This window comes from Dicentrarchus labrax, unplaced genomic scaffold (assembly GCF_905237075.1).
Source record: "Dicentrarchus labrax unplaced genomic scaffold, dlabrax2021, whole genome shotgun sequence".
In the NCBI taxonomy this organism is placed as follows: Eukaryota; Metazoa; Chordata; class Actinopteri; family Moronidae; genus Dicentrarchus; species Dicentrarchus labrax.
In genome coordinates this window covers 16638284-16661553 of record NW_026136723.1, presented here as the reverse complement: position 1 = coordinate 16661553, position 23270 = coordinate 16638284, and the positions used below count along the sequence as shown (strand labels likewise).

General features: G+C 42.2%; 2 protein-coding genes and 1 long non-coding RNA gene across 3 annotated transcripts; 2 read left to right on the top strand and 1 right to left on the bottom strand.

The window, feature by feature from the left end:
• The first annotated feature begins 4493 nt into the window (after positions 1–4493).
• On the top strand, positions 4494–7418 carry hey1 (hes-related family bHLH transcription factor with YRPW motif 1). The gene is made up of 5 exons (XM_051391408.1): positions 4494–4684; positions 4849–4924; positions 5044–5127; positions 5254–5335; positions 5692–7418. The coding sequence occupies exons 1-5, from the start codon at positions 4599–4601 to the stop codon at positions 6357–6359; spliced, it is 996 nt and encodes a 331-aa protein (XP_051247368.1). The 5' UTR covers positions 4494–4598; the 3' UTR covers positions 6360–7418.
• Positions 7419–8093: 675 nt separating this feature from the next.
• On the top strand, positions 8094–8485 carry LOC127358393 (uncharacterized). Its single transcript, XR_007882423.1, has 2 exons — positions 8094–8414; positions 8445–8485. It is a non-coding gene; the product is annotated as an uncharacterized LOC127358393 (long non-coding RNA).
• Positions 8486–9971: 1486 nt separating this feature from the next.
• Positions 9972–20443, bottom strand: stmn2b (stathmin 2b). The gene is made up of 5 exons (XM_051391431.1): positions 20276–20443; positions 14338–14433; positions 14030–14202; positions 13242–13433; positions 9972–11801 (listed from the first exon to the last, which is right to left on the bottom strand). The coding sequence occupies exons 1-5, from the start codon at positions 20292–20294 to the stop codon at positions 11742–11744; spliced, it is 540 nt and encodes a 179-aa protein (XP_051247391.1). The 5' UTR covers positions 20295–20443; the 3' UTR covers positions 9972–11741.
• Between the last annotated feature and the right edge of the window lie 2827 nt (positions 20444–23270).

Sequence of the window (23270 nt, the reverse complement as noted above, 5' to 3'; positions counted from 1 at the left end):
TCAGCCAACATGAGTCAGACACCACCAAGAACATTTGAAGCAGTTAGCAGTTTAGCGTGACTTTGTTAGGTTAACGATTAACAGAGAGTTCCTGAACGTGATATCAACATCGTTCATCAAAGTCACTCCGTCAACACTGCAGGCTAGCTTAATTTACACTCGCGTAGATCCACATAGGCTCTTTTCAGGAAATTGGATCTAAACAAACTCATACAACTAAACACCTGATGACATGTGGACCATTGTGTAAATATGCAAAAATAATATGGACTGTGTGCAGCACTGAAGTGAATTTATTGAGTCCACATTTAAAATTACTTCAAGCATGAGTGTGTACACATAATTCCTTTAACCAATTCATTTCCTTCTGGTAAGGAGTTTAGACTCAATTTATGTCCGGACTGATGACATGTTATTACTGACTAATAAACTGAAATTCAAAACCCTTTTTCTATTGTTGAGTCCGAGTGGGCAGAGGACGAGGAAACATATCAATTTCTGACAAACCTTCATTTAATGTCTACATAAATGTCATAATGTCTCCCCTTTGAACTGACCCTAAACCATGTGTATCAATATTCAGTGTCTGGCAGCTAAAGAGAGGGTTTGGGGGTTCAATCTCATAGCAAAACCCTGATTGAGAGCGAGGACACGATTCAAGAAAACAAGACAGAGGAAAATATGTGAAAACAGGAAATTAGACATGAAAGAAAAGAGAGAAATGAATAACAGAGTGGAGAGAGCAATGGAGGTGAACCGTCACTGTAACCCTGATTATTTTGGCTTCTGAGTTTGAGTCGTTTTGGTGGCCTGATTTGCAGCGGGAGAAGAGGGGAGGAGGAGGAGGAGGAGGAGGAGGAGGAGGAGGAGGAGGAGGAGGAGGAGGGGATTTGATGATTTCGTGTTGCGGGCCCTCACCTTCAAAGGGCGGCCCCTGAAAGGCCCTACTAATCACAACATGTGATGAGACCGGTAGAACAAAGACAGCCGTGCAGAAAATAACAGCGTGGGAACTCTGGGTGAACTTGAAATACAACAAGAGGGCTCACCCCCACCTCCCCCCTCCCCCACTCCCCCACACTCCCCCTAGTTACACACACACACACACACACACACACACACACACACACACACACACACACACACACACAAACTGTCAGCAACTAATGTGGATGCACACCTGTGTTTATTGTGACAAAGGCTTCAGGTTGCATGAACTCAGACACATGTGAATGCAACTCCCACACTCCCACTATCCAGCACACACACACAAGCATACACACACACACACAAATAGAGCTCACCAATAATCAGTTTGACGAATGTGTGTCTGTCCTGCTGCAAGCGTAGCCTTGGACAACAATAAGATGAAAACAGCCCTAAGTGCTTCCTCTCATTCATATAAACCAAACAAGGCAGCCTTCTCTCTCTGTGATGACTATTACGCCTCTGGTTGCTTCCCACTGATAAGGATCACCATACTACTGTGTGTGTGTGTGTGTGTGTGTGTGTGTGTGTGTGTAATAATTTAGTGTTGATCTTTATTAGCAAAGTAACAGTACATTGCTTCAGAGAATGAATGGTGGTGTATCTAATTCATTTTACAATATTGTTTTCATGTCAGATGAATCATGGTTTTGTTCAAACAGTGGAAATGTCTGTATAAACTCTCAGTTTTTTTGCTGGAGGGGACATTTTACAAGAGGCATTATCTTTAAAAAAAAAAGGGGACTTTCACTGACATTTTGAAACATTTTCTTTTCAGACAGTTGGGGATTGTTGAAATCTCAGAATGAGTGTGGATGGTGAACAATGTTAACAAGCTGATGTTGGGATAAATAAAGTATCTATCTATCTATGTTTGTTTTTTTATTAAATGTCAAATTCAGTTTTGTGCTTTTAAAATAATGCATTGTTAAAGTTTTAAATTGATGAATATATACATGTCTTTCTTCTATTTCTTACATAAACAGACATAAAATACTTTTACTACTACTTTTTAATGGATGTTACAATATATTATTACCATACGGGATAATGTCATTGTTTTTAATTGAGGTAAAGTTGTGATAAATATAGCCCTCATATAATATAGATAACAGATCTGGGGAGCATTGTAAAATGAATCTGCACCAACTTAAAATTATAGTTCGAGGATTTTGGAAAAAACGCTTTTATTCTTTCTGGAGGAGAGTTGGATGAAAAACATGGTAATTAGTGGGCTTTAAATATGGCAGACATATTTTGTAACTGTTGGATGGAGCCAGGCTAGCTGTCTCCCCCTGTTTCCAGTCTTAATGCTAAGCTAAGCTAACGAGCTGCTGGCTGTAGCTTGATGCTTAATGTACAGTCATGAGAGCGGCATCAAACTTCAAACTCTCAGCAAGAAAGCGAATAAGGACATTTAATAAAATGTCAAACTATTCCTTTAAACGCTGACTGTTGTAATCTCACAGTCTAACCCACTACTTCATTTTTACTGAAAGGTATCTTCTCATCTGTTCACTAGAAAGCAAACAAGTGTTTCCCCAGATGTTAAAATATTTCTTTAAAAATTAATAAAATACCTGATTTAAAGGCCTATAGTTAATAGGACTCTGCATAACTATAATCATGTTGATTATCACTGCAAACATATATATTATAATAATAATGATAATCATCATCATCATCATCATCATCATCATCATAATGATGATGAACAAACTTTGTAACAACATTACAAGGTCCTTTTAAGAAACGAAGTGCTTTTATATGTCACTGTACAATTGATTTTGAGTTATGTAATAGCCTATCATGTATAATAATATTTTGTATTAATGAATGATGATTTAAATATGCCACAGTCCAGTCTGAATCCCCGCAGGAGGCCCTCCACTGAAGAGCTCCAGCTCCACATGCAGTAACATGAGCCCTCCATGTATACAAACACACACCGGCAGCTCTGTCAAATTATTTGGGGAGTGTGACCATTATAGGAGCCACCAGTCTTGTGGTGGTGATGATGTGGAAACTCGGCTTTGATTGCATTATGCTCTTTTGTTGAGTGCGCTCACAAAAGTCCTTCAAGTCCCCACAGCGTCTTTACCGTGCATGAGGTCTCTCTGTGGGGTAAGATTAGACTTGGTGGCTTCCTCTGGTTGCGGCAGTGCTCCCTGTCTCTCCTCCCGGGCTGAGTTAGTATTGGATTACAGGTTCACACGCTCGCTCGCAGACCGCCCGTCGCCCCGACCAATTGCTCCATTCATTCCAGCGCCGGAGACGGCCGTCGGCCTCTGATTGGTTATCAGCGCCGGTTAGGGAACTTTCCCACGGCCAGCGCGTGCTGACAGCCGGCCAGCCACTCCTCATCACCACCGGGACACACACGGGGGAGGAGGGGGAGGGGGTGGGGGAAGGTTGTGGAGGTGGAAGGGGAGGGTGGGGGGAGGATAGTCACGGACCGAAAGTCCATTGGACCACTGTCAAAGTTTCTCCAAAGATCCTCTATGTTTCATAAGATGAATCACTCCAGTGTCTTAGTGTCACAAAAACCCCAGTGAGATTCAACTTTATCAGCAGGAGAGCAAGTCCAAGTTTACAAGAACAGGAAAATAACCAAAAGCTTAGGATTTAAAAAAAAGACATAAACACACCGTTGACCATGAACAGATCTCCCCATGTACAGATAGTAACAGCAGTCAGGTTCTGGTGCAGGACGGTCGCAGGAACATCTCACGCTGACATGAAGAAGCTACAGGTGACACACATTGTTCATTCCTAATGAAGTCACTGTACAGTTCAGTGTGTGGTGGTCACTTTTAATCCACAGCTTTGACGATGTTTGAGCCCTTTCAGGGAAAAATGTGATGTGTAATTTTTTGGGATATAGACTACAAATATATGTTGACTTTGGCCAATGAAGATATCTATAGGATATGAGCAGGTAGCCTGTACCTGCTCGGTATGTCTACTTCTAAAAAAACAACACAGCATGTCATTATGCATACATCTTCTTTGTGTCTCTTGGCAGGTTACATATACAGAAAAAATTAAGTATTCCAACAAACTGGAAATAATAGCGAGACTACAAAGATGATCAGTGCAAAAATCCATTAGCATGACTTAAAGAAGTCAGTTTTTCAAGTTTATTCTTGACCTTGGAGGAAGCAGCGAAACAATCTCATTACAAACTCCATTCAGAGACAGTTCTGGGGCAGACAGAGTTACACAACGATGTTCCTGACCCTATAACCCACCCTGGATGTGAAGTGCTCTGAAAGGTCAGATCTCATTAACAGGTACACTTTAAAATCTCTTCCACTACTTCCAGTAATATCCTCAGAGTGAGATGTCTTGACTTCTTTTCTCCTCTCTGACTTGCCGAAGCGCACTAAGATGTGTTTGGGCCAACTGCGCTGTCACTCAAACCCACTACCGGTTTGTGATTGGCTGGCTCGGCCCGAGGCCCCGCCCCTGTTGGCCGGCTCCAGAGTTGAAATGACACCGTGGGAAAGCTGAGTGCTTCAAACGGAGGCGCTCCGGGCAAACCTGGACAGACGCACGTCAGACGCAGACACAACAAGCGCATTGAAGGACTATTGTGAACCAATTTAAAAATGAAAAGGAATCACGATTTTAGCTCCTCGGACAGCGAGCTGGATGAGACTATTGAGGTGGAGAAGGAGAGCGCGGACGAGAATGGGTAAGTTATTTGGCCCTGAATCTTATATTTTCTCTTATTCCTCTTTTAAAAGGGATTCAGATCAGCGGACCAAACGGCTGTAACACTAGCTTCAGTATGTATTAATCATATCGAAATAGTCAACGGGATATTGACTGAGCCTCCCTTGTTTCATCTCTTTTAAGGAACATGAGCTCTCCTCTCGGGTCCATGTCTCCCACAACCTCAACTCAGGTGCAGGCGAGAAAAAGGCGTCGAGGAGTAAGTAAAGTTATATTTAAACTGTGCAATTGTAGACCTCGTGTGTGATATCCGCGGTTTGTGTTCATGTGCGCATGTTCTGATAATAACCAGATAATATGTGTTGTGTCTTCGCTCAGATTATTGAGAAACGGCGCCGTGACAGAATCAACAACAGCCTCAGCGAGCTGCGCAGGCTGGTTCCCAGCGCCTTTGAGAAACAGGTGAGCAACAGGCAGCACGACTTTTAACTTCACTTCAGGGTCTATACAGCAATATGAAAACCCACTTTGTTCGTTTATGCTCTCTATGTCTAAATGGTTCCTTTTCTGCCTCCCCCCACACTGAAGGGCTCAGCCAAACTGGAGAAAGCAGAGATTTTGCAAATGACTGTTGACCATCTGAAGATGCTTCATGCTGCTGGAGGCAAAGGTACGACTGGGAGCATTTAATGGTTGAAGAAAAACACTTTTTCACTCGTTGAAGAGTCATGTGCTTAGAGCAAAAAACTGGACAGTGGATACTTTTGTGACCAGTTGGTTCTCATTCTTCAAAAGAATAAATAAATAAATGAAAAAGAAATATCTAGATTATACATTTATAAACTAGTTTGACTGGTTTGGCAATCATATGCGTCTGATTATTTACTCTTTCACAGGCCCAAAGCCAGGGGCATATTGATTCATGTCAGACAGAGCTCCTTCAATTCTGGACTAACTTGTTTTGTGGTGTGCAGTTCAAGTGACTGTTTTTTTTACTAATCTTCTGTCTTCTGCCGTCTCCTTCAGGTTATTTTGACGCCCATGCCCTGGCGATGGACTACCGTGGTCTGGGTTTCAGGGAGTGCCTGGCTGAGACGGCCCGCTATCTGAGCATAATCGAAGGCTTGGACAGCACAGACCCTCTGCGGCTCCGTCTGGTCTCCCACCTAAACAACTACGCCAGTCAAAGGGAGGCTCACTCTGGCCTGAGTCACCTGGCGTGGGGCTCTGCGTTTGGATCCCCTCCTGCCCACCTGACCCACCCCCTCCTCCTCCAGCACCAACAGCACCAACCACTGGCACCTTTACCCCGCAGCGCCACCAGCAGCCCACAAACTCCCCTGTCGTCTACATCCACTTCATCCGCCTCTTCCTCCTCCTCTTCTTCATCATCCTCGTCGGCTGCAGAGACTCACGTCCCAGGCAGGCGCAGCGGCAGCGTCACCCCTCACTCAGATCAAGTCCCGATCCGGGTTCCCCCCACCACTGCCGCTCCTACCACCGTCCACCACGCCTTGGTCTCCTCATCAGCGTCCAAGCTCTCCCCTCCTCTCCTCTCCTCCCTCTCTGCGTTCCCCTTCCCCTTCAGCGCCTTCCCCCTCATCTCCCCCACCACCACCATCAGCGCCCCAGCACCAACATCCAGTGTGGGCAAACCCTACAGACCCTGGGGTATGGAGATAGGAGCTTTCTGACTGAAGTGAAAACCTACACAATGTAGACTCACTACCCAGCTGAGCTGGACTTTCAAGGACAAGGACTTTTTATTTTCCCAACTAAGAAAGTACTATTTTTTCTATGATGTTGACATCCCACAGAGGATACACCTAGCTATAGGAGTTTTATTTTCTTGCTAATGTATTGTGTTTTGTATAGAAGAAAAAAAAACAGTGAGGAGGGAGACGATGACTAAAAAGCAGCAAGAGTGATTTATTGTGATTGATCTCTGTTCCTGCCTACCCCTTTAGAAGTTTCACCCGCTGTTGTCAGCCTATCAGGAATGGCTTTTCCAGATGGTCAAGCAGTCGCCGCCCGTCAAGTTCCTGGGCGAAATTGCCCCCCCCCTTTGTTTTCCCTCTGAGCTGAAACACCCAGTGTTGGTGCCCTGGTTAAATACAGAGAGGAGGGGGTGTGAAAGGAGGGACTGAGGTGGTTGGGAGTCACCCCCTTTTTACGGCATTTTATGGGGTGGAATAACCGAAACCAGGTGTTTGTTTGACTAAATACTGGGAACAGAAGTTATCTACCAGCTTGGTTGAAATAAACTTAACCATGATTTACCCACGATCTCCGATGTTCATATGGCGCTCCATTGTTTAAACTTGCTTCCTCAAGTTATGTTTCCTCTCTACAGTAAATCTTGTCCTTAACAGTTGAGGCTGCACATATGTTTTACCAGTTTTCTACCAGCTTTTACACATTTTTTTCATTCCTCATGTAACTGATGCTTTTTTTATTACCTTGTTTGTTCCTGTTCAAAGTAGCAGCATTTTATCGAGTCAGTGTATTTGTATCCGTCACTGCAGTTGCAGTAAAACAAGGCAACACAATTCAGTTGTTTTTCCTTTAGAAAGACCAACTTCTGCTTTGCACCTGATATTTTGGTGTCTCCTGGTAAACCTCACTGTGAGTTTGTATATTTTATGGTTGTACAAAGCACAAGCAAGCACAGACAAATCAGATTTCTCAGCTTTTCAAAGTCATTGCTGGTGGTAATGACAACTTCCCTGTAATAAATGAGTTCAGATAAATCACCTGTGGCTTTATCGGCGTCTTTTTATGTGTGTGAGTGTGCATTTGCATGTCTGTTTGTTCAAGCGTGTTTGAGATTGTGTGGGTATTAATGTGTTTCTGTGTGCATGTATGGTTTGTGTGTTTGCTCATTGATGCCTCGAGATGTTTGTGTGTGTGTGTGTGTGTGTGTGTGTGTGTGTGTGTGTGTGGCACGCTCGCAGTACGTGGCGACGCCTGGTATCAGATGAGGCTGCCTGTTTCTCTCAGCAGCCCTCTGTGTGTGCACAGGAAGCCATTAACAAGGAGGGGATATCCTGGACAATAGCAGCCCGGCTGGCCCCATGTGCTGCGTGGGAACTAGAGGAGGAGGAAAGGAGGAGGGAGGGAAGGTTGGAAGAGGATGAAGAAGGAAAGGAAGGAGGGATGCAGCATAGAGTAGGGTATAGGGGGAAAGAGGGTAGAAAGAAACGGGACAGTGGCATCAAAGGAGAGAGCAGGAGAGAGGGACTGAAAAACTGTGAGAAAGGAAGTGTGCAGAGAGAACAGTTTTGTCCCTTTGCCACCGTTTCAGCTCGCACCAGCTGCACCTTCTGTTCTCTGCTCCACATACCGTCCCCTCCTCTTCTGATCCAAAAGTTTACTTACTCACCAAAATATCCCTTGACTCTTTCATCTATTTCTTAAAATATCCCCCCCCCCTTTAATGTCCATCGTCATTCTCCTAAACCTTTTTCCTTTATTACTGAGGATGATGCAGAGCCAGGTAATGATGTAAGCTTCACTGCAGCCAAATCCACAAGGTCAATGAGATTTTTAGTGGAGACAACTTGTCTTTTGTCTCCCCCAGCTGGTCATAAATTATATTTCATCAACTGAGACCATAGAACAAGAACAAGGACAGTGGTGGAAGAAATACTGATATTCTACTACAAGTAAAAGTCCCACATACAAAATGTCACTTACTTGAATGCAGAACGACACCTTTAAACCGTTGAAAGTGTATATTATTAATCAAGGTGGAGCTACTTTGTATATTATTAATCAAGGTGGAGCTACTTTGTCTTGCTGTTAAATAACATATTTTATATACTGATATGTTTTGTATGTAATATTTGAATCTGTTAAGTAACCAGTAACTACACACACACAGTTTAGTGGCGTCAGCTAATCTTTTGAGATTAACATTCACTTCTATGTATATAATATATATTTATACTTACTCTTCAAACTGTGAAAATGCAAATGTATGTCCATTAGTGTGACTGAAACTGTGAGCTCACAGTTTTAAAGGACCACTGTGTAGGATTTAGTGGCATCTAGTGGTCAAGTTGCAGATTGCAGCTAAAACACCACTGGTGTTTGTATTTCACGACCTGGAAATGAGATCACGGTGTAAAACTATGCTGGCTGCAAAACTCACAAAAAACGCAAAAGGCTCTATCTACAGCCAGTGTTTGGATTGTCTGTTCTGGGCTACTGTAGAAACATGGCAGTTCAACATGGCGGACTCCATGGAAGGAAACCTGCGGCATCTGTAGATAAAAATGTCTCATTCTAAGGTAAAGACAACACAATTCCTATATTCAGGTGTTTATACACTAATGAAAACATACCTATGAATATTATATTCCATTTCTGCCAATAGATCCTCCTAAATGTTGCACACTGGACCTTTAAGAGAGCAGGGGGTGCTTATGTTTCTACGTTAAACCAACTTACAATGTTTTACAGTGACTAGCTGTAGTGAAGTGAAAAATGTTGTGGAGTAGATGTATAAAAAAATCTAATGGAAAGTATATAATGTACAAGTAGTAAATGTATTTAGTTTTGCTCTACTACTGGTAAAGGACTGGATATATAAATATGCAACCTTGTTGATAAAAAAAAGTCTTCTAACGAATAAGTTCTCACACATTTCCTATTAAATGATTAATCAATATTTCAGGTTCAATATTTGATGCTGAAATGACTAGTTGATCGGTGGATTACTTGATTTACAAAAAAATCAATCAACAGCAATTTTGATATTTGGTTAATTGTGTCAGACATTTATCAAAAAACTCACTAGTTAGAGCTTCTTAAGTGTGACTATTTTCACATCCCTTTTTTCAGTTTGTGATCACAATGAATGGGTTTTTCACCGCACGAATCTCAACTTGTCATTCTAGGAAAGCACAGGAAGCGTAATTGATACCATTAACTATGGCTTCCATTTAAGTGGGTCAGTAAGCCATATCAGTGGGACAGCATTGGCAATGGAGCTGGTAAAGCTGAGTGGATTGCAGCCTTGCAAATAAATATGAATTGCTTAAGATGTGATTATTATTAAGTGTGACATTGACCCTTGGAAAATTAGGATGGGCATTTTCTATTGTTTTCGGATTTTATAGACTCTTACAAACCAAATGAATAAATGATTAATGGTAAATATAATATAGTTAATCTACAATGAAAACAACTGTCAATCTGATATATTGTTTTAGATTGTTAAGGAAATCAAATGGCACTACCTGAACGCTCTACTGGAAACATGCCTGATGGCAGTGTCTGAAAGAAGTCACTCTCAAAGTCAGTTTTATTCACTGAACCCCAAATCTTTATTAACCACTGCTTGCTCACAAAGATATATGTGGAGAGGGGGAAACACACAGATGGACAGAGGAGAGAAAGAGAGAGCGAGAGAGGCAGGTAGGATAGTCACTGTCTGTGATGTACTTGTGACAGCTGTTACACACTGTAGTGGTGTTGGTTTATACTTCACCGGGTCAATTTCACATGGCACAAACATTCGCTTATCTACCCGTCCTTTCTGAAATACACACACACACTCACACACATCTATGGGCCAATACCGTGCGTGTGTGAGCGACAGGGTTCAACCTCAGGCTTCAACACCCCTGGTAAACAAACTATTTGGATACTTTAATACACTCATATACACCTTTACAGATGGCAATACTGTGTTCATGAATCATTGTTGCAGCGATACCTGTTATGGCTTCAATATCTTTCTTGTGCCAACCTTTCAGTGGCATTTACAGTGTCTTGGAGTGAAGTGCAATGATTCCAGTAGGTGCTGATGATGTTGAGCACTACTCTAGCCTCTATGAAATGGAGAACGGTGGCATTTATTTGTATTTTCTCCAGTGTAAGATTCACAGTCTGATCTCAGGTGAAGTTTTTTTGCCCTCCATCATTCTTCAGATGCACTTTAATCTCAGTTGTCTTGTATATTACAGTAAAACATGATTAGAAATGTGTCTGGAAGCTTGTTTCTGAGGAATATAAGAGGCCCGCCATTGGTAAGGGATGTTATGTGAGCTTTCTGGTGCCAGATGGACAGAATTTAGCGAGCTCCCGCTGAGCTCTGTGCTATGATTGGCTAAATGCCTGCCCATGTGGAGAGCGTGTGAGTGAGTGCTTCTACGGTATGTATGTATGTGGAGAGATGGAGAGGTTGCAGACGGAGGGAAGGAGGATGGGGATGGGCTCATTAAATGCTATAGTGTTCTCCTGTGGTACAGTCACCATCTACCTCACAGGAGTGTATGTGCAGCGATGGCTTGCAGTCCCCACAGAAAGCAAACTGTCCCCTTTCCTTGTGCCAACTTTCCTGCACATGTCCCTTGCTAATTGGAACATTGGCATAAACTGGATGGAAAATCACTCCGACCAAACACGGATCCAATTTTGTTTCCAGATCCGCAGGGTCAAATGAGTAAGTGCCCACTTGAAGGGATGAGGGAACGGAGCCAGGATGCAAGCCTTATGAGGACGCAGCCAGTCACAGCAAACATCAGCTAGCTGGCAAACTCACAACAAACACCTACGCCTGAAATGATTCTCAGGCTGAAATGAACAAACATGAAAATTAACAAATCATTACATCCATATATATGCAAGGAGAGGAAACTTATATAGAAAAATGGCACACTGCAATCAATACTTTTGCTGCTTGTATCGTACTGTATATAACAAAAAAAGAAGTATTTACAAAAACCAACCACTGTCGCTTGTCAATTTGATTTTTTTTCCTTTTTTTCTCATTTGAAACAGAGCAAAAACATTCTTTTTTGGGAAGAGTGGGTGGGAGACATTAATTTTTCTTTTTTGGAATTATTTTTGCTTTTTTTTTGTCCACCCCCAACCCCATTTGAACCTCCCACTGTCTCGGGGTGGTGTCTCAGGTTGTGGTAGTTTCATAGTAGTATGGGGGAATATGGCGAGGGGGTGGAGGGATGGGGACATGTGGGATAAGGTGGGGGGAGGGGTGTTCCTCAGGTTCGGGGGTGGTGGCGGGTTGGGGGGGTTTGGGGGTAGGACGTAGAACCTGTTGGGGCTTCTCACGCTGTCACTTCTTCTCTCAACTCCTTGTTCCTGCGCACCTCCTGAGCATGCCTCTCCTAGAGAAAACACAAACACAGCTTGAGGATATCGTGTTTTTCTTGACATTTGTTTCACTTCGCCATTTCTCTTCTTTGCCCTTTGCGGTGACAGCTGACTTCGTTTCCCCGTTCTGCCTCATGTCCTCCTCTCTCCAACTCACATAATAATTCTTTAGCTCCCACTTTCCATGCACAAGACTGTACCTTTGTCTCTGTCAAACCCGTCTATGCTTTCTATTTTTCCACATCTTCTCCTGAAGGGTCAAGCAGGTGAAAGAGCCTTTCCTAACCCTTTCCTCCTCTTGTCTTCACCTGCAGTTCCTTCTTTTCCCCCTTTTTTTTATCATTCTCCTGTCCCACCCTCCTCTTCTGGAGTCAGCTGCACCAGGACTGCTTTAGTTCAGACTAAAAAGCAGAAGTGTGTGCCGAGTGGAGAATTACGGATCACTAAAAGCTAATGTTAGCTTGCTATTATATGACCCGTTCAGAGTGAAGAGTAAAAGAGGTGGCTAATGGAATAGGGCTGATATATCTGATCTGACACTAATGATGTAAACTGCAAGCCCTCTAAATCATAGTTTTACAAATAACATTATATAATGACAAAACATAAGACTAAATGACTTACTAAATAACATCAGTTACGTTAGCATAATCGGATATTTCCAACTCATTCTAACCTGCATGAATACTACTAACTGTGAAAGACATCCATACATAAAACAGTCATAGTTAGTAGAATAGCATGTTGCATCTGATGCTTCAGTGTCTTCCTGTTTAAATACTTGATTGCTTGATTGGACGCCACTAAAGATTGATCAGATCAGTTTGCACATTAAAAAAGTCTTTAATGGTGCAACAGAGTCAGTATTAATTTAGCTGTTGCAATCATATCCAGGATTGTACTGTATCTACCAATAAGGATACTGAGGTCATGTCCTCATGTGAATTATGAAGTATCGAATAGAAAAAACTGAATGGAAAGGGTAAATTTCAAAATAAGGGACATAGCTTTTGTCATTAAATTATGAAGAAACTAGAAACAATAACAATATCCAAAGCTTTCACACTGAGATCCGAGGCACATTAAGATACATGAATATTCATAATCATTGTGGTAAATAGCTAAATGATGCTGGTTTCAGTTACTACTGGTGGATAGCCAGTTTGAGTGGGAGGCTGCTGGAGTACAGTCAAAGACTATAGCGGTAAAGATGGCTGTTGTCTCCAACTAGATATCAGTCTGGCCCAGATCAAGTCAGCACTTAGCCTAATTCTACCTGGTTATTTGATCAATTATGTATACATGTCCAGATAAGCAATATCTGGCCACTGAGTTAAAGTAAAATAAAAATCCAAATAGAATAATTTTAGATCAATTTATTTTCCAGTTCTTGACTGAACCTGGATCAATGACCTCAGTATATATAAAATCACAGCTACACCTATGCTCCTCACCCTTTCTTGCAGGCGCTCCATCATGGCGGCCAGGTAAGCCATCCGATTCTCCTCATTTTGCTCCATCTTCATCTGGAGCTTCTCCTCGGCCATGCGGCTGAAGTTGCTGTTCTCCTCCATGGCCTTCAGCAGGACTTCGCGCTCATGCTCCCGCTTCTCAGCCAGGGCCAGGAGTACCTGCGCCTCCTGGGACTGGAGGAGGAAGAGCAATGGAAAGAGGAGAGAATGAGTCAGTGAGCAAGGGTCGACAGCGATGCACTGATTTACTGAACACCACCCATTGATTTTTGTTAAAAATTAAGAATGAGTCAGAGTTGTTGCAACTAATCAGACTCACGCATTATGTTAAGTATTAATAAGGCTGTAGAGCATTTCTCTCCTTTCCACCCTTCTCCTGACATGTGCGATGTATGTTTGACCTACGGAATTGGACATCTGGTGTTAAAAACAATCTGTCAAACAGTGTTATTGATTTGTTGGTGGGTTGCTGGATTTGTTAGCTGCTTGCCTGACTCTATTGACACTGGAATCAATGAGATGCAGGAATTAGCCAATGTCAGATTAGATTTTTCATGGCAGTTGTGCAGCTGCAGTAGTCAATGTGACGCACAATTAACTAAACAACCAGACGTCAAATTAGACGCCAAGGGAAGTCAAGTAGAAATTGTAAATGGCTTAGTTTTGGTATCACAACAGGCTTTATTACAGCTTTGTGACTCTTGGCACGTAGTAAAGCAAAGTGATACATGGCAGCTGGTTGCAATGAAAATGATTGGAAATATCCTTACTCTCCTCCGGTCCTCAGCCGCCTCCAGTTTCTTCTGGATGTCCTCCAGGGAAAGGTCTCTTTTTGGGGGGGTGGTGACGCAGTGGGCAACATCAGACACAGGGGAGGACGGCTTCAGGATGACCTCAAAAGCCTGGCCTGAGGCTCGCTTGTTAATAGGCTTGATGTCCATGTCTGCATGTATGTGTGTTAACATGAAAGAAAGACAGACAGATGGACAGAAAAAGACTTTGTTGTCTCTGTGTGACTATTCAAGTATGTTTGATAAAAAAGATACAAATTGAAGTCTTGAGTCTTAGTATCACGTACCTTCAAAGTCACCCATGATGTTTTTGCGGGTCTCGGGATACAGACAGGAGCAGATGAGTGAGAGAACTGAGATCTCCTTCATCTTCTCTTTGTAAGCTGTGGAGGAAACATGACTGTGTTACACGTACAGCTGTATATAAACTCACACATGCACATACTAGACAAAATATCATTAACCTACTAACATACAGAAAGATGAAACATCATTAACCCATTTCTACCACCACAGGAGGGCCTTGATGTAAATATCCAGATTTTTAGAAGAATAATTATTCATCAGATCTTCCAAAAAGAAACCCCATCAAAGGAAATCTTGTGGAGCTGAACTGCTCTGGGTTTTGTAGGCATTTTTTGGCCTTTGTTTTCTCTGAGCCGGGAGGGGAGCAGGCTGGATGTGTCCTTACTTGGCCTAATTTCCCCAACAGCCAAGATGCTGCCGTCCCCACAGGATTCTCCACACATCATTAGCTATGCATTTCATTTTGGTCTATTATTTATTAACATAGCCAGACCAACGCCCTATTGCCTCTCAGCTGTTTTGTGGCTAGCACCAAAAAAACAGGTAATTTTGAAAGCAAAGAAACCAGGATTTACAAAAGATATTTGGATAATCTCTTGGTTGATTCTTATCTTCTCTGACTGTGGCTTATGGATAGAGGCTAACAGCCGAGGGTTTAGCTTATCAGCATAACACAGCAATATGACTGCCCACCCCTGGTCCATTTAAAGTCCAAAAAGTTAATAACACTGAAACAAAGCTCACATCAAATCATACTGCCTATATTTAGCAACCTGCGCCCTACTCAATAGGGAGGAACAAAGTGCCCCAAAGGCCAGACAGTGAAAAAACAGAAAAGAAAAGAACAACCAACCTTGTCTAACCTTGATTTCTTTTTTACTCCTGTGCTTTTGGCACCTACTACTTTGTAATGTGAGCCCAGAGTTCAGCAGCAGTCCCTGCAGGGAGAACGGCAGAAATATCTGCAACACACTGCAGGTTGGGAAATATTCTTCTTTTGCACATGGCTGCGGTGTTCTGTCAACGTACACTGCCTCGTAGTGGAGATTTGCATGCCAACTGTCATACTATAGCATAATCCATCACCCAGAGCACAAGGCCTACAGGGCTGAAGTGTGCCACGTTGATTCATGATTTGCAGCAGGCTACAGTAGCAAAGCCAGAAATGAGATTTACTGTGAAAGAGCTTCTCCATGGTGGGGTACGGTGTACAGCATGATTAATCCAAATCCTCCTCCTTACTCATATTCCCTGCTCACTCTCTCCCCTTCTTCTCTCTGTATTTCGCTTTCTGCCCTGCAGACTGGCAGACGCCACAGTAATGTGATCAACTCTCAGATGTAGCTCTCACTACTCTCTGATGGCCTTGTTAACCCCTTCCCTGAGGAGGAGGTGAGAGAAGGTGGGAGCATGGTAGGGTGTGCAAAAAACTGAGAAATGCTGGAAGAAAGGAGAGAGGGTGGAGTGGGAATGGGGATAAAGGTGGAGTTGGTAGAGGAACAGAAAAGAGTGAACATTTTTTACAGATGAAAAGGAAAAACGGATGGGGTAAGATGGATAAAATATCAGGGTATGGCTTTACAGTCATGGTAACACCTTTCTGATATAAGCAGACAGACTGGAGGATTAAAAGAGGGCAGCTCCCATTGGGACTTATAGCCGCCATCAACTGCCCCCAGGACAGCTAATGGAAGCAGCCACCTCAGGTGGATAGTGCTTTAATTTATAATTAGTGGACCGCACCATTTCTGCTGACAAGAGAGGGGGTACAGGGCTTTTGGAGGGTTGTCACTGGCTCATTAAGTGCTGTGTCTATGTCAAGACCCCAGCAGCCATTTTCTCCCACACACAAACCCACTTGACAGCTGAAGACTCGAACAGTTAACACTTCAGCGGAGCAGGTAATTTGGGTTAAGTGCTTATGGAGCAGATCAGCAGAGATTCCTGTTTGGTGGTTGCCAAGTTCCGGGTGGGGCCTTTTCTTGTGTTCAAAAATGTTTTCAAACAGTTTATCTCGATCTAGACTAGTTTAGGGCAGCAAATTAAAATTGTTTTTATAATCTATTCATCTGATTATTTTCTTGAAGTGTCTGTAAAACATAAAAAAAAACTTTAAAATCCCCCCTCACAGTTTCACAGTCAACAACCAAAAAGATATTCAATTTACAAGGATAAAAAACTGATAAAAGTAGCATTTTACATATCATATTTAAGGAGCAGGGACCCTCAAATGTTTTGCATTTATGCTTAAAATATGACTAATCCTTGCAGCTCTATTCCAGTTTTATTTGAGGTGAGTAAGCTTGTTTTTCACTTTGACTGTATCAGTATAAGTTTCAGGTCTTTGTTATCTTGGAAGATAAGCGCTCGCTGGAAATTGAAACAGCTCTCTAACTCAGGGCTGTGGAGATTTTTCTTTTATGGCCCTAATCAAAAATATATGAGATTCTCTATTGTGCAAAAATATGAAATTGCTGCTGTATTTCCCCTGAGAGAAAAGATCTTCTCCTTCTGTAACCACTGTAGTAATAAGCTCACTCCCAGTGGATCAGGCACATAAAAATGACAAATGATCCAGAATGGCATTCCACAGCAGGAAGTGTCCTAACACTACCACATACTGGCTGAGTTTCAGGCATGCTGGTTCAGGTTCTGTCTGTCAGTCTGAAATGAGACCAAATAATTTCAGACAGAGACGAGTCAGACACTGCTCCCACTCCACTCCAGCAGGCTGGTTTCAACCAGTCAGCTCTGCATCCTCTCAGAGAGCTGCTCCTCCTGTCCCGACCACAGACACACAGCCAGCAAACTGCACTTCCTCTTTCAATCCATCAGCCAGAGCACAGATCATCAATATCTACTGTACCTCCTCCCCCGCAAGCATTCCTCTCCACCAGCACCTTCTGCATCCCCAATCCTCCATTTCATCTGTTGCTGATGTATTCTCCCTCTCAATCCTATCTTCTGCCACCACTACCACACCTCTGTTTGGTACTATATTTCCCTCCTCCTCCTCCTCCTCCTCCTCCTCCCTGTTTTCTTCTTCTTTTAAAGGCCCAAATCCCAACTATGAGAATTTAAACAGAGAATGAACAATTGGCAATAGACTTTATGCCTATTTGCTTTTTGAAACTGTTGACGAGGGTATGAGCAAACTGCCTATTAAGAAATCAAAAATGAAATCAAAATGTGACCCAGAGTTTTCTGCCCTCCTGGCTGCCATAACCCAGCAGCAGAATGGGTTTGGCATCGGTGTTCAGCACATACAGGCCCTTTACAGGCCACCCAGCAACAATATAATCACAAAATTATGACGGTGTTCCTACAGCAGAATTGGCTATTAAAACCAAACATTATGGCCCCCAGATGATCATGGGCAGGTCCAGTCATTTGATGTAGGAGGGATGGGCTAAACCGCACCCTGTGTCCGGCCAAGGAGATCAGTGCAGGGCTGCAACTGAAGATCATTTTCAATAAATCAATAAATGTGTCGGTTTATAAAAAGTCAGATAATTGCAGAAATGCCCATCTCAGTGTCCTAAAGCCCATGCTGTGGTGTCTTGAAATGTCTTGTTCTATCAGTCTAAAACCCCAAAGATGTTCAGTTAATTATCACATAAACCCAAGAAAAGTAGCAAATCTTCACAATTGAGAAGCTGAAACAGATTTTTTTTAGGCATTTTTGCTTGAAAAATGATTTAAATAATTGAACAAAATAGCCACCTATTAAATGTCTAAGCTCCAGATCAGTGCACCAAAACTGCAGAAGGATACTGTGTCACAAATTGAGTTTGATTTGAGTCTATTGTTCGTATAACCTGAGGATAACATGACATTTGCCAAGCCAGGACACAAAACTCTCCTAGCCAGATGTTGATGATCACAAGTGATGAACAGATCATGAGCCTACAGCGTACCATCACTGCTGGATTGATGTCACCTCTTCCTTAAAGAGCAGCAGTCATCTGAACCAGTAATGGGAGTGTGCTGCATTGATCGATGGGACTCGTGATAAATCAGGATGAATTATGGGTCCAGGAGACTGTGGAGCTTTATGCACATTACCACAATAGCGATGCAGATGATAAGATGAGGAATATGTGCGTGGACACGACTAGTTTACTTGCCTGAGAAGCTTCTGTTTCTGTACACAAAGGAATTGATTTTAGGGAAGCGGCTGAATGACCACACCTAATTGGATATGACAAGTGTGCATGATAAGGATCAGGAAAAGTGCTTGGGAGCCTTAATGCACACGGGAGTGGTTCTGAGCACGAGTTTGTTGGCGGTAGATTTGATGCATCTTATAATGCAGAGGCTTTAGGGTGTCTCTATCCTCAGCTCTCCTCCGAAGAATTAAAAAACAACAAATTTACATATTTTCTGGGGTATTTACCCCGCCTTAAAATACACGCCTTAAATAATAACAGCCAAGATGAACTCAACGACCCTGCTGGGTGCTGACTGGCATGATGACTGCTTTTCTCCTAGAGTGTCTGCTCCCTGCCCATCCCATTCTGCCTGTCCACAGCTCAAATCATGGAGGAAAGAAGAGGAGGCGGAGGAGGAGGAGGAGGAGGAGAGGGGAATAAATATAACAGTCAGGGTTTAGTTGCCGGCATCCCTTTGCGCAAGACACCAGGACCCTTACCGCTGTCTGTCTGCATGCCCCTCCATCCATCAAGTGCCTAGTCAACCATAAAACAAACAGACTATCCCCTAGACTGGCCACACACACACACACACACACACACACACATTGCACTTTACATACACACCCCTTAAAGCACTCTCCTTAATGTTCGACAGGCTTCTTTCTGCAGGTCACAACCAGTGTTTATGGGCCTGACACAGCTCACAAAGTGCTATGTTCAAATGATTAAATATAATAAATATATCAAGCCTTAAAGGTTGACACAAATACAAGGGCCTACCACTTGCCATAGCATGCAATCTCGTTTTATTTCTCCACATATTCCTACCAAATACTGTCACATTATACAAATGTGGCCTGATAATAATACAGTTATCGAACATAATAGGTCACATTTACAATGTCTATAGCCTTCTTAATAGGATTGGAGTCTGATCTTCCTGAGACGACATTAATTTTCATCGCCAGTCGTAAATTCTTCTCCTCGACTGCAAAGCAATTCTGGAAGAAAAAAAAAGGGATGCTCTTTTCTCTCCACCCTCTGTTTCTCTCTCTCTCTCTCTCTCCTCCATCTCTCGCTCTCTCTTCTCTCATTCATGCCTTTAGCGGTCACCCACAGAATAGGTTCAGCAGGCTTTACACTAACAGCTACATAAGATGGCCCAGTTTTCATAAGGACATTTGTCACGGTGAAAATATTGCACACCCCGGAGAGTGGGCTGGCGCGCTTTGAAGGGACCGGGGATGTTGGGTGGGGTCGCTGGCGCTGCATTATGCTGCACGGCTCTGAGTCAGGCAATAAGGGGCAGGTGCGGCAGGCAGGCATCGACTAAAATGCTGCTGTGTGAGGAGAAACAATTAAAAATCAACTCTCTTGTGTCGATATGGATTCATTCTCTTTAATTATCTGGATTTAAATTGAATTAAAAAAATATATATATGCGTCACTGATATGGCAAACTGAATCCATAAAACTGGCTCACACTGATCGGCACTAATTTGGATTTAGGATCAAACAAAAACCTACAAATGACTTTTATTAGATGATATAAAGGTTGAAGAACATGGAAATGTTGCTTCAATCGCACAACTTAATTTTATAGACTTGCAGAGGAGTTTGGCCGCTCCCTCCCATCAACCCTCAGCATCCTTTTGTGCCATGGGTGTCGCCACAGCCTCTCAGCATCCCTCAAACCTGCGAAGACTGCTGATATCTAAGAAAGAAAAAATTAAAAAATAAAGGATTAAGTGCAAAAAAAACTCACCGATTGCGGTCTTAGCCATTTCTGTACGGTGGTGTCGGGGCGGGTTGACCGGAGGAGTGTGCGTCGGTTGCTGGATGCTGTATCTCGGGGTGAAGGGACTGCTGGTAAGGCACAACTGAGTCAGCAGAGAAGGTGGCTGCCGGTGCGCCTGGTGGTCTGTTATGAGCTGCGTCAAGTCAGTGGGAAATAACTAGAACACAGCCGGAAGTGTGCAGACTCAGCCTTCAGAATAAAATGTATAAACGTTACAGTTCAGCTATCTTTATTATCACGAATGGGGAAACTTGACGTGCAGTCACGGGGAACAAACAAAGTAAAAAAAATAAAAAGAAAGCTACACAAGTACAGAACACAAACATGGTTCCTTCAATATATAACATACAGTAAACCATAATAAAAACATCAATGCAAGAAAGGGATAGTTTCATGTGCAGGATTATGTGCAGATTAAATGCTATATAACATTTAAATTACATGTGCAGATTAAGCAGGGATAGTGCACATGGGATCATTACCCACTCTGATGATGTAAAGCTGAAATTAGTCGACCAATCGATCGAGCAACTATTTTTTTAATGGATTCATTGTTTTAATAATTTTTCAAGCAAAAAATGCCAAACCAATTCCATGTTTTCAGCTTCTCAAATATTAGGATGTGTTTTTTTAGGTCATATATGATACTAGACTGAGAATCTTTGGACATTTGGTCAAATGAAACAAGCTCTATACTTTGAGCTGTGAGACATTATAACAGATATTGTTCACTGTTTTCTGACATTTTATTGACCAGACGATTAATCGAGAAAATAATGGGCAGATTTCATTGATACTGAAAATAATGTTCGCAACCCTAATATGTTGCAAAGGTACGGAAGCTGAGAACGGCCATGGATTTTTTTTATTTTTTATGCACTGTTATATCGTGATAACGAAAGTTTGTTTTCTCGTGATAATGAATTAATTAATAATGTGTTCGTCTTGATTTCAACCTACAAGAGCTGCCACGAACGGCTTCCAGTCAAGTAAACAAACTAACATAAAGTGTAACTTACCGGTAGGCTGCAGCTACAGCCAGTGGCTACGGAAGCCGTTCGTGGCAGCTCTTGTAAGTTGAAATCAAGACGAACACATTATTAATTAATTGGTTATCACGAGAAAGCGATCTTTGTTATATCGAGATAACGAAATAAATTAATTTGTTATAACAAGAAAACAATCTTTGTTATATCGAGATACCGAGATAATAAGTCGTTATCACGATATAACAGTGCATAAAAAAAAGAAAAATCCATGGCCGTTCTCGGCTTCCGTACAAAGGAGTATTCTGGGAAATATACAGTACAATTTAGAACTTTTTGTTTCTACCGTATTTCACCAGAGGGAGAAAGAAAATTTGGGTTGGGTTATGTTGAGGAGGTACCCATCTTAATCAAATATTTCTCCTAACTGACTGGAATTTGTTTTATTCTTCTAATTTTTATCCCTTAAAATGTGCAACTTTAAAGTAGGTTAATTTAGTTTTAATACTGTAGCCAACTGGGCATCCTTATACGCGACCTCCTGGCAGAGTTCTTGTTGGTTTTGTTGTATTAGGGAGGAAAAAAGCCATCCAACAAACTGTGCCCACATCCACACATTACATTACAAGATGCACCAGATTTTTAAAAGGGCTTTATTTTGAAATGAACGAGAGGAAGTCTTAATATACAATCTGATTGGCTTGACACTGGCTCGGTAATGAGCGTTTATGTGCTACCATACTCCCTTGACGCGCCTCTCCTAACCAAAGGCCTGACAAATCCAATGTCCCCTTGTATTGTAGAGTTCAGGCCCTCAGCAGTATGGGTGTTTCCCTCTTTGTTTCTGTGCTGATGAGCAGGTACTGAACTGTCCTTGGGGCTGGAAAAAAAAAGGAAGAATGAAAATTATATTATCTAAATTTAGCACACTTTACATTTTCAAAACATTTAGGTTTGAGATAGTTAATTTCAAGGCTTTGTGGGGGTGAGTAAAGCCGAAGAATTACAGACATTTGCCCAGTTTTCATATAGCCTATTTGATGGCACTCAGATCCTATAATCCGTGTACACTACATAACACCCAGTTATTGCCTCTTTGTAAATGCAGAAAATACCGATGCTCAAATCATAGCACAGCAAATAAATGGGTGGAATCATTTAAACAATCATCGCTAGGTGGCAGCAAATCTAAAGTTAGCTTCATGAGCTTGAGAAAGGCACCGCTTGAGGGAAACTATTTTACAACACATCGGCTGCAGTACTGGACCAGTCCAACCAGTTTCATTCAGACACACGTCCACTTTAATTTATAGCTTATGTTTTGTTTGTTTTTTTGTGGTTTCAGTTATCGGGCTGTTTTTTATTTATTTAGTTTTAATAACATGAATCTATGCATGAGGTCCAACTCTTACAGGCAACACAAAGCGCAGTTACATACAGTTGCCGACAGAAACCGCAAGTTCCTTATCAAAAAGCATATTTGCATCGATAACAAAGCTGTTACGTTGCTGCTGTTTATTTAAAACGACACACAGATGCCAGGAGTATAGGTTATGACCTTATGAACAGTCACTGATTAACCGGAGCAAAGGTTTTAGTTTGTAGTATTTCTGCAGCTATGAGTTTGGAGACATCATTCAAGTTTCAAATATACATACACACTACACACAATATAACCGTCTTTTAACATAATGCGTGTTTTAAGGGGAACTATATGTGCAGAGCGCTGTTGCTATATTAACCGTTGCCAAGTCACAGTGGCACACCTGTGTGACCGCATCGCTGCTCAAATGTAGATCAATGCGCCGACCCGCTGGTAAAATGTCATTAATGTTAGTTAGTGCGTGATAACTGTCTGTTTATAGGTGGTTTTCTGTCATCGATTAGAGATTGTATTTGGTAAATATTGTGGTATTTTTTTATACTGGTGTTTTAATGATCTGTCAGCCTGTCTGGAGGAGGTGGTGCCAACCATC

What these genes read in the sequence shown, in the direction of transcription:
- stmn2b (XM_051391431.1), bottom strand. An exon ending in CATCATGGGTGACTTTGAAG is followed by an intron (nt 14,203 to 14,337) that starts GTACGTGATACT and finishes ACATACATGCAG; the next exon opens with ACATGGACATCAAGCCTATT. An exon ending in TGGAGCGCCTGCAAGAAAGG is followed by an intron (nt 11,802 to 13,241) that starts GTGAGGAGCATA and finishes TGTTTTCTCTAG; the next exon opens with GAGAGGCATGCTCAGGAGGT.
- hey1 (XM_051391408.1), top strand. Translation starts at nt 4,599, where the DNA reads ATGAAAAGGAATCACGATTTTAGCTCCTCGGACAGCGAGCTGGATGAG. An exon ending in CGAGAAAAAGGCGTCGAGGA is followed by an intron (nt 4,925 to 5,043) that starts GTAAGTAAAGTT and finishes GTCTTCGCTCAG; the next exon opens with ATTATTGAGAAACGGCGCCG. An exon ending in CCAGCGCCTTTGAGAAACAG is followed by an intron (nt 5,128 to 5,253) that starts GTGAGCAACAGG and finishes CCCACACTGAAG; the next exon opens with GGCTCAGCCAAACTGGAGAA.